The sequence below is a fragment of the Aspergillus affinis genome, assembly GCF_023601865.1.
Source record: "Aspergillus affinis strain CMG 70 chromosome Unknown NODE_19_length_383810_cov_86_361570, whole genome shotgun sequence".
Taxonomy (NCBI): domain Eukaryota; kingdom Fungi; phylum Ascomycota; class Eurotiomycetes; order Eurotiales; family Aspergillaceae; genus Aspergillus; species Aspergillus affinis.
Genome location: NW_026515800.1, coordinates 115,220 through 130,082, shown reverse-complemented (window position 1 = coordinate 130,082; position 14,863 = coordinate 115,220). Strand labels below are relative to the sequence as shown.

Genomic DNA, 14,863 nt, shown 5'->3' with positions numbered 1-14,863 from the left:
GAAATGTCCCAGAAGCATGACATTGGCGTTTATATGTATATAATTTCATCTCATTTCCCAAAGTGTACCATACTGTGACTATAACCAGAACATAAGCTTGTATGAATATCATTAGCTGCATTGTCTTGATCATCTGCTGTCTCGTTAGTTATTCAGTTCTAAAAGGGAAATGCCCAACTGGCATAAAACCGCGCTGACTCAGCAGCATAACTTCCGCGTCGACACGCGTCGGGCCGGGCGAGAGACGCGTTTCAATTCTGCCCGATCGGGACGGCGTGTCAGCGTCGAAAAGGATCCTCCGCCATCCCACTCTTTCGTCCAGCTCCGCAAGGGAACAAGAACACCTCCACCACAGGTCCTTGCCCACCAGGTCACCCAATTTCGGACCAGCTATCTGGCTCGTTTCGATCTCCATTCTCTATTGCCGCTTTCTGAGACAGATTTCTTCGCCATGGACGACGGAGTGCAACTCCGTGATGAGGCCGCTCAGGATCGTGTGCGTGCCGCCGTTGAGTTTCTCGATCCAAGTAAGCGCTCTGATGCTCGTCTACTTCATTTCGCATGCTAATCTCGATTTCCTTTTGTTCTGATTTAGCCGATGCAAGAGCGCGAAGGTTCGTGGACATTCGCTGGGTCTTCCCTTTCTGGGGGCAACCGTTCCTTTCTGGAAAAAAAAAAATATATATATATATATATATATATATATGGAGGCTGACTTCCAGCTAGTTACCGGGCAGATATTGTGTTGATGTTAAACCGGGGTCTACGTCGCTTGATAGTATGTCTCCTGGCGATCATGTACCCCCATGTGGTCGGGAAATATAAAGCTAACAAATATTTCTTCTGCTATAGGTTAGCATCGATGAAATCAGAGCCCACAACCGCGAAATTGCCGATGGGTATGTTGTCCATAAGCATAAGCTATCAATGGAAGAGTCTCTTAGCTGATCTGGCAAAAAAGCCTGCTCACAAATCCTTTCGATTACTCGCAAGCCTTCGACAGAGCTTTAAAAGATGTCATCAAGTCGTTGGGCCGGTCCTCGAGAGAAACAGCAGACGATGTGGTACGATGACCCAGATTCCGGCAATCCATCTACAGAGATTGACATGCCTCAGAACTACTACTGCGCTTATGTTGGAGCCTTCGGAGAATTCGCCTGCAATCCTAGAACTCTAGGGTCGAATCATCTGAACCGGATGATCTCCCTAGAGGGCATTGTTACAAAGTGCTCATTGGTTCGACCGAAAGTGATCCAGAGTGTTCATTACAGTGAGCGCAAGGACCGATTCCTTGCGAGAAAGTACAGAGACCAGACTATGACTGCGAGTGGAGCTACGAATTTGAATGTCTATCCCCAGGAGGACGATGAAAAGAACCCGGTATGCGCTGATAGGAAGCCAAATTAACAGCAGTCACTAATGCTTCTTCTTATAGCTCATTACCGAGTATGGTTACTCTACTTATATGGACCATCAAACGATCTCGATTCAAGAAATGCCCGAGCGAGCACCGGCTGGTCAGCTGCCCCGAAGCGTGGATGTGATCCTTGACGATGACTTGGTGGACCGAGCCAAACCCGGAGACCGAATTCAGCTGGTCGGTATCTACCGCTCTCTAGGAAACCGGAACGCAAACTCCGGATCGTCGACTTTCCGTACCCTCATTCTCGCAAACAACATCATTCAACTATCTTCAAAGTCCGGCGGAGGAATTGCGCAGGCCACTATTACCGATACCGATATTCGAAACATCAACAAGATCTCAAAGAAGAAGAACGTTTTCGAGCTGATGTCACACTCGCTTGCACCCAGTATCTATGGCCATGATCATGTTAAGAAGGCGATCCTGCTTATGCTTTTGGGTGGTATGGAGAAGAACCTTGACAACGGCACCCACCTGCGTGGTGATATCAACATTCTGATGGTTGGTGATCCTTCCACCGCCAAATCGCAACTCCTGCGATTTGTCCTGAACACCGCTCCTCTTGCAATTGCGACAACTGGCCGTGGATCATCCGGAGTTGGTCTTACGGCCGCCGTTACTTCTGACAAGGAAACCGGGGAGCGCAGACTGGAGGCCGGTGCAATGGTTCTTGGTGACCGTGGTGTTGTCTGTATCGATGAGTTCGACAAGATGAGCGATGTCGACCGCGTGGCTATCCACGAAGTGATGGAACAGCAGACGGTCACTATTGCTAAAGCCGGTATCCATACGAGTTTGAACGCTCGTTGCAGTGTTTTGGCTGCGGCCAACCCTATTTACGGACAGTACGACCCTCATAAGGACCCCCATAAAAACATTGCCTTGCCAGATTCTCTCCTGTCTCGTTTCGATTTACTCTTCGTCATGACGGATGATATCGAGGATGCCCGGGACCGAATGGTTTCGGAACACGTGCTGCGTATGCACCGTTACCGCCAGCCTGGTGTTGAAGAAGGCGCTCCTGTTAGAGAACAACTCAACCAGAGCCTGGGTGTCGGGCTTGAGGATAACCAAGACTCCAACCAACCAACGGAGGTGTTTGAGAAATTCAACGTGATGCTTCACGCCGGCATGGTCAACACCGGCCGGAACAAGGGAAAGAACCCTGAGATTCTGAGCATTCCTTTCGTGAAGAAATACATTCAATATGCTAAATCGCGTGTCAAGCCCGTGCTAACCAAGGGAGCTGCTGATCACATTGTTTCAACCTACTCGGCATTGAGAAACGACGACCTTTCTGGCAACCAGCGCAGAACTTCTCCCATTACAGCCCGTACCCTTGAAACGTTGATCCGTTTGTCGACTGCCCACGCGAAATCTCGCTTGTCCAGCCGGGTTGAAGAGCGCGATGCCAAGACGGCCGAATCTATCCTCCGTTTCGCCATGTTCAAAGAAGTCCTTGAGGATGAGCGCCGGAAGAGAAGAAAGGTTGCCACCTTTGACGAGGACTCCGAGTCCAGCGGCTCAGACTCCGACGATGACGACGACACCACGCCGGCAAACACCGCAAGTACGCGGTCGACTCGGAGAGGCGGCACGACAAGCACACGTGCAGCAGCTCGTTCGACCGTTGACGAAATGGATGCCGATGGAGACGATGTGTCGGAGAGTGGCGACGGCTTATACAGCGCTAGTCCCCGTGGCCAGCGACTCCGATCGAGCGCCACTCGTAACCAGACTCAGAGCCAGTCTCAGTTGTCCGTGGCATCTTCCCGACCTGCTTCACAGCTCGTCCAGTCCCAGACCGACAACTCGCAGTCCCAGACGGCGTCCGCCGGTGGCGCTTCGCAGCCTTTGCAGCCCGCTCGTCTGACCGTGTTCCGCCAGGCCCTTGGTCCCTTGATGGGAACCCAAGTGTTCGCTAGCGGCGATACCGCCGACGTGGAGGAACTCATTGGCGCTGTGAACACTGCGGTTCGCAGTAACCGCTCGCTCGGCGAAGGACATGTGTTCCAGCGAGCAGAAGCCATTCAGGCCTTGAAGGCCATGAACGAGAGAAATGAGTTGATGTAAGTTTGATTCCCTCCAATCACCAACCTGGAGTATCTTAGTTAGCTGACCACCTGATTTTCTATCAATAGGTTCCTTGAAGATGACGAGACAGTTTATAGAATTTAATCGATGTGTTTTAAGAGATGAAGTTGGGAAATGGTGGGAATAACGGCAGCTATGATTTTTTTTTTTATCTGTTTTCTGTTTCTCCGATATCCTCACATACGGATAGTTGGTGGTACGGCGTCTTAGGAGTTTTCTTCTCCCCTTGTACCGCAATGTCCCGTTTGACATTTTGAAACCCAATGCATAAATCAAAATAGTGAAATAATTAGATTCGTGAAAGCCTCTTTTATTCAGTATTTACATGGTAACGCCCAGAATCAGACCCAGTCGTGTTTTTGCGTTGTTATACCCTGCAAGGTCTGCTTATCGCAGACCCAAAATGTATTGACAAGATCTAGAGTGGGATACAAAAATGATTAAAAAGAAACCCGAGAAGAAGAGATGGGAAGAGAAAAGAATAGATCAATGGAAAGAATAGGAGAGAAAAAAAAAGGCATATATCCATGACAGCATTCCAATAAACATGCATCATGCAACCAACCGACAAATGTCGAATTGGGGGTATTAGTACATCATCGCTAGGCACACGCAAGGGCAAGATGAGTGCAGAAGAAGAGGTGTGTCGCTCAATTGTCCACCGGCTCTTCCTTGACTTTCGTCTTCTCGTCCCCTAGGCCTGTCATTGTGGAATCGTCGGACGAGAAAGAAGGCGTACGAACTCCCTCCCTGATTTGCGCCTGGGTTAGGGGCGAAAGACCCCGGGTCAGTGTTTTGGGCCCCTTCTTTTTCCGATGCTGAGGGCTCTGCTCGGAGGCTGACGTCAAGGTCGGCGTGCTTCCTCGCCGCGGACGGCCGCTTGCAGAGGACCTGGAAGGAGGACGATCGTCCGCGTCGACGGGAGTGGTGCTACGTGAAGGCGTACGGGAATGGGAGTCCGAGCGCGTGCTACGTCGGACCGGAGATTTGAGTTCGTGACTGAGTCTAGAGATACTGGGGTGCTGGTGGTGATGGCGATGTTTTTCGCCTTCCATGGGTCTGTTGAGCGTGGCCGCTGCGAGTCGTCGCCGTCGCGCTGCCTTCCACCCAAACCAGAATGACCCAAACCAGCTTCCGTCTTGTTCGGACAAAAGACGTTCTTTCTGGCGTAGTTTCTGACGCAGTTGCGCGCGTCGCTCGTTCTCCTTCTCCCAATACTCGGTTCGGTAGTCATCCCAATTTCCTCGGAACTCGGGGGAGAACGACTTGGGTAGAAGGAGTAACCGAATGTAATCTCCTCCGGGACTGAGGTCCTCTTCCACAAGTCCTGACTCGGGGTCCACGTTATGACACTGCTGATGGTACTGCCGACCACCAACACGTTTCTCAGATGCCGGCCGCTCTATAAAATAAAAATCTCCAATAGGAGAAGGGAAAAGGGGCGTGGAGAACGGGAATAGAAAAGAGAGATAAGACAGCAGTTCCTGCCACCAGGGACCTCTTATCACAACGATCTTGGTGTTCATGTTGCGAAGACCGCGATTGGCGACAGCGAGCCAGCGCCGCGGCCAACGCACTCCACGCTCCCATTGCCCGGTACCCCAGACTAGAAGGGCAGTGACCACACCCCCTAGGAGGGCAACTTTGTCTCCCATCTCCACAACCCAGTAAACCGAGCCTCCTACCCCGCGGCCATCTTCTCGTGGTCGAAGAAAAAGGGCATAGGCAAAGTATGCGATCCAGGCAGCAAGTAGGAGAAGGAAAAACGTATTCTGTCGTCGACGTTCACGCAGCGCCAGGTACTGCGCTCGAAGGGAGCTCTCCAGAATGAGCAGGTTCAGGTATATTTGGGGCGGAGCTGATGGCAACGTGGACAGTGGATCTGGGGTTGATGAACGTGGCGGGGAAGAGTAATCCGACGAGATCGAGGAATCTGCTCGTAGGTGCGAGGTCGATGCATCGGGCGCAGGCGACAAGGATGGAAGGGGTTTTCCGGAGGCAGATGACCCTTTCACCAGCTGATCCAAGCTTGGGGAAGCCATGGCACTCTAAGCCGTCGAGGTAGGGGAGAAAAGGTAGCAGCGGTAAGTCGAGAGATCTGGATCTAGATGGAGATATAAGAGAGCCCCCAAGAGTCCGGATAAGAGAAGACTATGGACAGAAGGGCCGCTGCGGCCAGGCGTTACCGCATTGCGAGAGGGCGAGAGGCGGACAAGAAGGAGAAAAGGGAAAACAAGCGATGAAGCGGATGAACAACCTGAAATCGACGGCGATGATGAAAGGAGGAATGTTACCGTATGGTCATCGTATGTTTCGCGGGTACCGAGGCAGCGTCATCGGTCACATGACCAACCTCCGTGCTCTGGCCTGAGGCGTTGAGGCGCTGAGGCGTTGAGAGCTGCCTGAGGTGTATTCCTGACGTCTTCTCCCCTCCGATGATCCACGCCGTGTTTGCCTCGTCCACCGTCGCGATCGTTGGCGCTGTCGCATTGTTCAGTCTTCCTTCCTCCCACTTCGAACCTAGTCCTTGTGCATAGCCTCCTTTGCCTTCAGCCTCAATCTCCCTCGACGGACCTGTTGATTTCCTTGGCTTTTTATTGGTCGGGGTTAATGGCCTTTAGCCTCGCTCTCCCCGTTCGGATTTTGCAACCTGTCATCCAAAATCCATCGACTGCTGACTATAAAACATTGCTTTCTGCCTGCACCGTCTCCTTGCTGTTGCTTTTGGAGTGACAGAGAAAGCCTCTGTCGCTCTGAACTTTACGCGACAAGGTGTCTACCGCGCGACTCCCTTATCTAGCCTTCCAAGGCTGCCGACCTTGGACCTCCTTGGAATCTCCCCGCCTTCTTTCGTCGTCGACTCCTGCAAATATTCGGCTTAGTTCTTCTATGACATCGGAATCACTGGACTCGTCGAGAAACGATTTTCAAGATCGCAGACCGGACAGTTCAATGTCTTCCCAACAAGAAGGCGTCCCTCATGCGGCTCGAGGGGCTAGCGCCACGCCTCCCCCGTTGGCATGGTTTCCCCTCGGCTACAGAGAAGGATTCAATCAGTGGGTAGGTTCCTGAGCTCACGAGCCTCGAAGGAAAATCAAGGACCACGGATCAACGGTTTTACTAAAAGCTGTCTTTCATAGTGGGCGAGTCTACCAGCCGCCGCAGCTGAACATAAAGTCCTATCCTATCTTCCCTACCTCCAACATCAACCTCCCACTCATTTGCAAACCGGCAATAAGACGGCCCCTCCGGGCGACGAACTGGGGAGTCTACAGTCTGCGGACCACAGTCAAGAAGGCGAGGTGTCCGCCAATTCTCTTGACGATCCGTACGGTCCTCGACGATGGCGCTCCAGCATGGTGGAACTGAGCGGCAAACACCGGGCTCTCAACGAATTTTCCGTGGAGAGAGTCGGGGAGCAAGCAGATCAACATCTGGTGATGATTCACGGATACGGGGCCGGTCTGGGATTCTTTTACAAGAACTTTGAGCCTCTGAGTCGGTTGCAAGGGTGGCAACTTCATGCCCTCGATCTGCTGGGCATGGGTCGCAGCACCCGGCCCGCGTTTCGCATCAAGGCGAAGAAACGCGAAGATGCTATCAAAGAAGCCGAGGACTGGTTCATCGATGCGCTGGAGGAGTGGCGTGTTAAGCGCAAAATCGACCGATTCACTCTGCTGGGTCACAGCTTGGGTGGCTACATGGCGGTAGCCTATGCTCTCAAATACCCCGGTCGTTTGAACAAGCTCATTCTTGCCTCTCCGGTAGGCATCCCAGAGGACCCGTATGCGGTATCAGCGGATATGCCCGAACCTTCAGAATCGACCATGGCCAATGAGGTCACCCAGGACCAACGCGAAATCACTGAGCCCGCTTCGTCGGTGCAGAAAGGAGACAACAACATTCTTCTAAAGGGAGCTCCTACAAGTGGGCCTGATAATCGACCTCCACGCCGAATGGTACCTAAGTGGTTTGCCTACCTTTGGGATGCTAACATCTCGCCTTTTACTCTGGTGCGATGGGCAGGGCCCTTTGGCCCACGGCTAGTGTCGGGTTGGAGCTCTCGACGCTTCTCCCACTTGCCTGCCGAAGAAGCAAAGGCGCTTCATGACTACTCGTATTCGATATTTAGCTTACGGGGCAGTGGAGAGTATGCCCTCGCATACATCCTCGCCCCAGGAGCCTTTGCCCGCAGTCCTTTGATCCGCCGGATTGAAGGGGTTGGCCGGCAAATGATTCAAGCCTCGTCTCCGTCCTCATCCTCGTGGGAGCCTGCCGAGGTCAGAGACTCTTCACCCCCTCAATCGCCTTCTGGTGCTGCCTCCGGTCCAAGCTCGACTGTTTCACCCCCGTTCTTGTCCGTGAAACGGGAGAATGGCTTGCCCATTGTCTTCATGTATGGTGACCATGATTGGATGGATGTCAAAGGTGGCCAGGCGGCCCGGGCGAAGCTCGAGGAAGAGAAAAACCGCATTCTGAGCACGGCTACTCCGGAGGAGCGTGAATCCGATAATGGCTCGGCTAAAGTGGTGGTCATCAAAAACTCGGGGCACCATATCTACTTGGACGGTTGGCAAGAGTTCAATCGCATAATTTTGTCGGAAATGGAAGAAGTAGGCCGGAAAGAAAGAGCGAAGAAGCCGTGAGCGCTCTCGACCCATGTGAATTTTGTTGCCTGTCCCATTTTTGTTTCTTTCCATTTCCTTGATCTGTTTGTTGGCGGCGCGTTTGGGTGTTCGTTTGGGCAAGGCAGGATGGCGGCGTCATGCCGCCTAACATGCCTTGATATCCACAGATATGCATGATGTATACTAGTATATATTAAACAGATAGAAATACCGAACATAGAAGTTATACGAGATAAGAGGTATGATGCTATCATCAAAGAGTGATTTGTCTAGACCCTTGTGGCCAGGGTAGAACCTAGCGCTAAGCCAGGACGTCGTCATGACCCAAACGGACAGAACAACATGATTTGAGGAATGAGGGGAGAGGCACGAGGCAAGAGCAAATTAGAAGGAAGGCCGTTTAAGGTGACCTCGGAATCTTCTTGGCTGCAGTCGGCACCAGCGAGGCCAGGAAATCGGGGCGTTTGGTTCTCCCCAGATCGATCGTGATGGTGGGCAGGGGAAAGTCGCCTACTGGCTGCTTCATGTTAGCCTCGACCAATCTGCAGATGCACGTAGCACCGAAGAACCAATAATGCGACCACCGATGATGATCAGACTCCCCCTGTCGTTTTGTTTTATCATCCTGATCATCATCGGTTCCTTCTTTGTCTTCGATGTCTCTGTCCACATCATCCCATCCGAGATGGAGGGCGGACGAGAACTCTCAGGCGCAAAGTTAAGGCATCCATGAACGAGAACTTGGGTAGGAACATCGTCCGTCCAATGCGAAGAGATGGTGGTCAACTTGGATGGGATTGGGCGACAGCCGGGTCCACTGCAGGTTTGCCTGACCCAGAGATTCTCACGGTTTCATGTACTGTAGCATCAAGAAGGACGTTGCCGACACCTTCTGTTTGCTCATCCGATGTCTTGGATTGCGATTGATGCCTGAAAACGCCCGGTCCGTCTTCCGTGACGCAGGGAGCCGAGAGAGAGATGACGGATACCTGATGGATGGGGGAGAGAAGAAACTATGCAGTTTTCGAGACAGAGGTCACCCATCCTTGGGTAATGAGAGGAAGGGAGAAGGAAAGACAAGAGAAAACCGAAAGAAAGAGAGAGCGATGCATACAATGCAAATGATGACTGATGGCTGCTATCACGTGCATAACGGTATCAAAACCACCCCCTCTCCCGCCCACCAGCGACAGAATACCGCACTAAACCCCGCAGGCCCAGAAATACCACGGTTTGTGTATGGGGACGGTAAGCGCCGTCACGCCGGCAGCCAGGCGGCGCCGACTTCTCTCGTTCGCTCGATCCTCCTTCCAATCTTCCATCCATCGAAGTCGCGATCCATTATTCATTTCAGCCAGCCAGACAGACGTTCTGCACCCTCAACCAATCAGTCAATCATCGAGTATCATTCCTGGTTCATCCATCCCACCTTTTCTGCCGGTTTGGTTTGGAGCAGTCTTGGTTAGTCTTCATCTCTGCAACTATTGGCGTTGTACTGTCCCCAGCAACCAGTGATCGTGCTCGTTCTGCCAGGCACCTCTGGTTCGCCAATTGACGGCTTGCGCGCATCGCGGCCGTCTCCAGAGTAATACTAACTGTCCTCCTGTGACATTTCAATCCCCTAGACCAATTATCTCTAGGGATACGCAAGATCCATCGAAGCATCACCCCCAAAAATAACCCGATTGCATTTTAGTCAGGTTGATTTGGACTCTGCTTTGCACAACCTGCCTGTTCTTGACCCACTGGTTACTTCCGTGTCGCATTACCCGCGTCACATCTCCCGTGTTGCTGTGCTGGATTTCCCGCGCATAGTTGACGTTACCACTGCATTCTGTAAGTTCTAGTTCCCTCCACTTGCCTGCCCTCCCCGGGGGAGCCCAAGAAAGTTCCTAGATCACTGGGCATCAAATCAGCTTTGACCTTCCTCGGTCTTTTTTCCCATTTGAAGGAAATTATTTTCTTTCGCTTTTTGGTTTATTCGAAAGAAAAAAAAAAAAAAAAAAAAAAACCAGAGCCTTATCGGGCGCCCCCTGTCATCATTGCCGTCCTAGTGGGATAATACCCAGTCTACCTAGTGGACCTGAATCACACCGCCAGGGCAGCGCTGTTGTCGCAGCATTGCCAATCCCCCACACATGCTGACACTGTCTTGCTTCCCCGTTTAGGCTGCTGTGAAGCGAATCGCTGCCCAGCAAGGCATCTTCCCCCTGGGGCAGGTTGATTGTAGCGTCAAGGGTTTGACAGCCACCGCGCGCCGCATCTGTGACGTGGTTTTCTTGCCAACAGGGCAATTAGACACAGCCATCTTTTTCCAGAATTCTAGTATCCACCGCGTGCCAAACAGCTAAAAATCATGTCGTCGGCCTCCCCTTCCAAGGAACCTGAGGTGGACCCTGAAGTTCAATCGGGTGAAGAGCAAGACCAAATGGACAAGGAACAGCAAGACGCACAAGGCCAGGGAGAGTTCGAGGTAAAGGAGCAGGATAGATGGTTACCCATTGCAAATGGTTAGTTCCGTTTCCTTGCAGCGCGTCTGTCCTCCTGATTTGCGCGTACCTTACGTTTTACCTGCTGGTCAACAGCCATCCTGCCCTACTACACTGCGCCAGACCCTTCTGACCTCTCTGATGTTTTTTCTTCCTTCTTTTTTTTTTTTTACTCGTTCTTCCCGGGGAAGGTTCCTTATTTATTCTCTCCCTTCCTTCCTCTTGCCCCTCCACCCCTCCCCCTTTTTTTGACTTGATTCATATTTCCTCACTATCCCTCTTAACCCCCATCAAGGGGATTGTTCTTGTTCCAGCCAATCGTCTTCATATGGCGCACGCCATTTGTACCCCCTGATTATATTTGGCTCCATCGTTTTTATTTACTTGTCACACTTGCGAATGATCATGAGGAACAATTGGAGACAGCTAACTCTTGCCATGAAGTGGCTCGTATCATGAAACTGGCTCTTCCCGATAATGCAAAGATTGCAAAGGAAGCCAAGGAGTGCATGCAGGAGTGTGTGAGCGAGTTTATCTCATTCATCACCAGCGAAGGTTAGTACTATTGTTTTGTGGATGTGCATGCGCCCTTATCTAATGAGGCATGGTGTGTGAACCACAGCATCCGAAAAATGCCAACAGGAAAAACGCAAAACCGTCAACGGAGAGGACATTCTGTTTGCCATGACTTCCCTTGGTTTCGAAAACTATGCAGAAGCCCTGAAAATCTATTTGTCGAAGTATCGTGAGGTAAGACTTGTGCAACATCCTTGTTTCCTCCGGCCTTCTCACTAGCCACGCATGGTCTAGTGTATTGAGAACAGGTTGCGCTGATGACCGGTATAGACACAGTCCGCAAGAGGCGAACACCAGAACCGACCAACCAGTAGCGGGTATGGCGCCGGTGGACCCGTGGGAGCTGTGGGAGCTGGTCCTGGTGGCCGCCCCGGGGCCTTTGGTGACGCCGCCGACGGCGCCAACAGTATCATGAACTCGGGTTTGGATGCTGCCGAGCAAGAGACCGCTGCCTATGGTTACCCTCCCATGGTCGGTCAGCCGCACAACGGCACAGGTGGTGACGCCTACTAGATTGCTTCTGCGCAGGGAAGCGATCCGGGAGCTGTGCCTGAACGGGTCCAACCTGGAGAGGATCTCCAACCCGTTTCGTTTCAGCTCCGACTTCCGGATGCTGCTCCCTCTCATCGAAGTCCGCCAGTGTGGCAGCATCGTTCCCTCCCTGGGAATTGATTTTAACGGATCGAATACGAGTAAAGGACTACGACAGACAGTTTAAGGGGCGGCGGGATTTTCTTCATTTTTCTAATCTTTGGGCTTTTTTGGTTGCTGTTTATTTCCTGATGTTTTCTGTGCGACGCTCTTCGACAGACAGTCTGCACCCCTTATCCTCTTTTTCTTCACTGGGACTCAGGCCGGACGTGTACACTTGCATGTATCAGGAGGTTATTTCAGAACCCATTTCCGTCGATGATTCAATCATCCTGCTTGTTTCCTGCGCCGTTCCCCATGGGTGGGAAGTTGTACACTTACAAGCCGAGTCACCTTTGTATTTATGATATCATTGATCAACCTCGTTTATGATTCTCGATGGGTCTCATGGAAACGGATATGATTGATAGAAAAATACATGAATTGGGACTTCACTGTCCTCCCTTGACTACTTCTCTCCAGGAATTGTGGACTATTCATCTGTCGCAAGGTAATGTGACCTGCAGCCACGCTCGCGACTAATGCAGACGGGAGACACGAGTTCTACTCTCACTTCTCTCACTTCTCTCGATCATCAATCTCTAGCAGTCCTGTCTAGATACTGCATAGACCATCTATATATAACACGCCAAATGCAGATGAAATCGTTGTTTCTTCTCACAGTCGTTTAAATCGTCAATCATCACTTCAGGCCTTCGAACCAGATCATCTCCCCTCTCGCTTCAACCTCCATCCCTCCCCGTATTTCGCGACCAGCCATACTAACCCGGCTGAAACCGAGATGAAAAGAGCTGATATAGTACTGAACCACCCCACCCCAATGGCCTGGATAGCAGGAAGACAGACCGCCGTACTCGCCGCCGCGAACATAAACCTCGTCAGATAATTACCTGCGACGACCAACGATCCCTTCCCACTGTCCTCCATCGCATCCACGCAGTACGTATTGAGACTCGGCAGGCACAACAGCTGCGTCACTCCCTGCAGATACATAGCGATCACGACGAGCGGAATCCCACCGACTTCCTTCTCAACGGCCCACCCGTACACCAGCATGCATCCCGGCACCAGAATAGCCATGATAATGACCGCGCTGTTCAGTCGGTCTTCGGGGACGCGTCGCCCTCGTTTCGCCATGTATCGCTTCACGATATAATCGGACCAGCGGCCGCCGCAGAACGTCCCGGTCAAGTAGCCCGCACCCGGGGCGATGAAGAACAGGGCAGACTGCAGCGGCGTGGTGAGATGGAATCGGGGGTTCAGGACGTAGCGGATGGGCGTGAGCAGCGAATACTGATTCCACATGAACGAGGAGACCGCCAGACCGACGATCATGAAGTTGGGAGAGGAGATGAGCAGCATCACGATCTCTGTCGGGTTTATCAGGCGCAGCAGTCGCGTTGACCTCTGAGTTAGGGACAGATTGTCGAAGACCTGCGTCTTCTTCTCATGGATGGTCTCGGGAAGCAAAAAAAACACGAGAATCATTGAGAGACCGGCCATGCCGGTCTGCGTCCAGAAAATGACCCTCCAGGATGTATAGGTCACGATTATCCCGCCTAGCAAAGGAGCTATCGTGGGACCGATAAGCGTACCCGACAAGAACCAACCGAGCGCGGTTCCTCGTTCCGTGGGCAGGTATATATCCCCGATGACCACAGCCCCGACGACCAGAACGGCGGTACCTTGAAGTGCACTCAGCATGCGAAAGATAAAGAACGCAGGAAGGTTCGGCGCCAGGGCCGTCCCCACGCTGAAAGCCGTCAAGCAGGTGCTCGAGATGAGAAAGACAGGACGTCGACCAAAGACCCCGGATATAGGGGCCCAGATCATTGGGCCGAGAGCCATGAAGGCCATGAACAAGGCATTGGAGACGTTGATGATGGACCCCGTCGTGTGGAATGTGGCAGCGACTTCAGGGATGGCAGAGAGCACAGCGGTGGAGCTGATGGGCGTGAGAAGCCCGCAGTAGCAGAGCACAACCGTGATGATTCTTTTTCGAGCCGGAGAGAATCGCTCAAAGACCGAGGGCTGATTCTGATTTTCATTTCCATTTTCCGGCATTGGCGGTGATCGTGTTGGATTGTCGCTGATAGCGGCAGTGTCCGTGAAGCCCTCCTTCTCCCCCATCTCGAACGTCTTTAATCGACAAATTGGTGTGAATCACTTGTAACCGAGATGGAGAGAAAAAATGAACTAATTTCCGAGTATTAATTCGTCAGGTTGACAAGGATCCAACTCTCCACTGGCGGTGAAATGATTGGGTTAATCCATTGTAAAAAAAGCGGTAAATATTTCTCCCTACACCCCTGCGAGCCCTACCGTCTTTATATTATACCTCCATTTGCCCCTATCTCTATGTTTCACACTTCATTCACGGATCTCTAACCTGCCTCAAACATACTATACAACTATGCAAAAAAGATCCAGAGAAATATACACCTCATCGAGGGCACTTCTACAAATGGCAGCTGATGAGTTGATAGGGAGAACAATTAACCGCATGCTAATTTGACTCATCTGGGAATGGATTTTCGCCATCGGTGAGAAAGCCGACACCAGCCCGGTCGACAGACCGTGATTGATACAATTCTTGGTGTGCTCGTCTATGTCGACTACGAGCACTACAAGCGCAATAGTCCTACAGAACAGAATACATGTGGGATTGTCTAGCGACGACCGAGCGGGAATACATCCACCCTCTACCAGATAGAGCAGGTCGACTTGGGCAGGTATGAGGAGATTTGCCCATATATTTTGCTAAAAGAGATGATTCCGTTGTGTAAGGTGGCTCCTGAGTACTGACAGTTTCGATTATCTACAAGGTTATGGCTTTTGAATTGCTTCATCGTTGCCGGATTGGGGTGTGTTTGTGAATGCCTGAGGCAATCTATCAAGCACTCCTTTCCTCTCTGTGCAATACGTGGGAAGACCCGTTCCTAATCTCTACCCAAAATATGAATTCATCTCTTTAGCCCTCTACTGCAACAGGCACTCTTCCC

The 14,863-nt window shown here is 51.7% G+C and overlaps 5 protein-coding genes across 5 annotated transcripts; 3 read left to right on the top strand and 2 right to left on the bottom strand.

Annotated features, from left to right (window-relative positions):
• Window positions 1–169: 169 nt before the first annotated feature.
• Window positions 170–3,601, top strand: KD926_003826 (MCM DNA helicase complex subunit MCM3; the record flags this gene model as incomplete). Its single annotated transcript, XM_053097728.1, has 8 exons — window positions 170–527; window positions 596–614; window positions 727–778; window positions 853–899; window positions 962–1,064; window positions 1,117–1,380; window positions 1,436–3,492; window positions 3,565–3,601. The coding sequence occupies 8 exons, from the start codon at window positions 170–172 to the stop codon at window positions 3,599–3,601; spliced, it is 2,937 nt and encodes a 978-aa protein (XP_052958277.1).
• Window positions 3,602–4,167: 566 nt separating this feature from the next.
• On the bottom strand, window positions 4,168–5,559 carry KD926_003825 (Spo7-like protein; the record flags this gene model as incomplete). Its single annotated transcript, XM_053097727.1, has 1 exon — window positions 4,168–5,559. One exon carries the CDS (start codon window positions 5,557–5,559, stop codon window positions 4,168–4,170), a length of 1,392 nt encoding a protein of 463 aa, XP_052958276.1.
• A 910-nt stretch (window positions 5,560–6,469) lies between these two features.
• KD926_003824 (putative alpha/beta hydrolase) lies at window positions 6,470–8,163 on the top strand (the record flags this gene model as incomplete). Its single annotated transcript, XM_053097726.1, has 2 exons — window positions 6,470–6,577; window positions 6,658–8,163. The coding sequence occupies 2 exons, from the start codon at window positions 6,470–6,472 to the stop codon at window positions 8,161–8,163; spliced, it is 1,614 nt and encodes a 537-aa protein (XP_052958275.1).
• A 2,338-nt stretch (window positions 8,164–10,501) lies between these two features.
• On the top strand, window positions 10,502–11,723 carry KD926_003823 (nuclear transcription factor Y subunit beta; the record flags this gene model as incomplete). Its single annotated transcript, XM_053097725.1, has 4 exons — window positions 10,502–10,655; window positions 11,079–11,189; window positions 11,257–11,384; window positions 11,481–11,723. 4 exons carry the CDS (start codon window positions 10,502–10,504, stop codon window positions 11,721–11,723), a joined length of 636 nt encoding a protein of 211 aa, XP_052958274.1.
• Window positions 11,724–12,566: 843 nt separating this feature from the next.
• KD926_003822 (synaptic vesicle transporter) lies at window positions 12,567–13,925 on the bottom strand (the record flags this gene model as incomplete). The annotated part of the gene is made up of 1 exon (XM_053097724.1): window positions 12,567–13,925. One exon carries the CDS (start codon window positions 13,923–13,925, stop codon window positions 12,567–12,569), a length of 1,359 nt encoding a protein of 452 aa, XP_052958273.1.
• Between the last annotated feature and the right edge of the window lie 938 nt (window positions 13,926–14,863).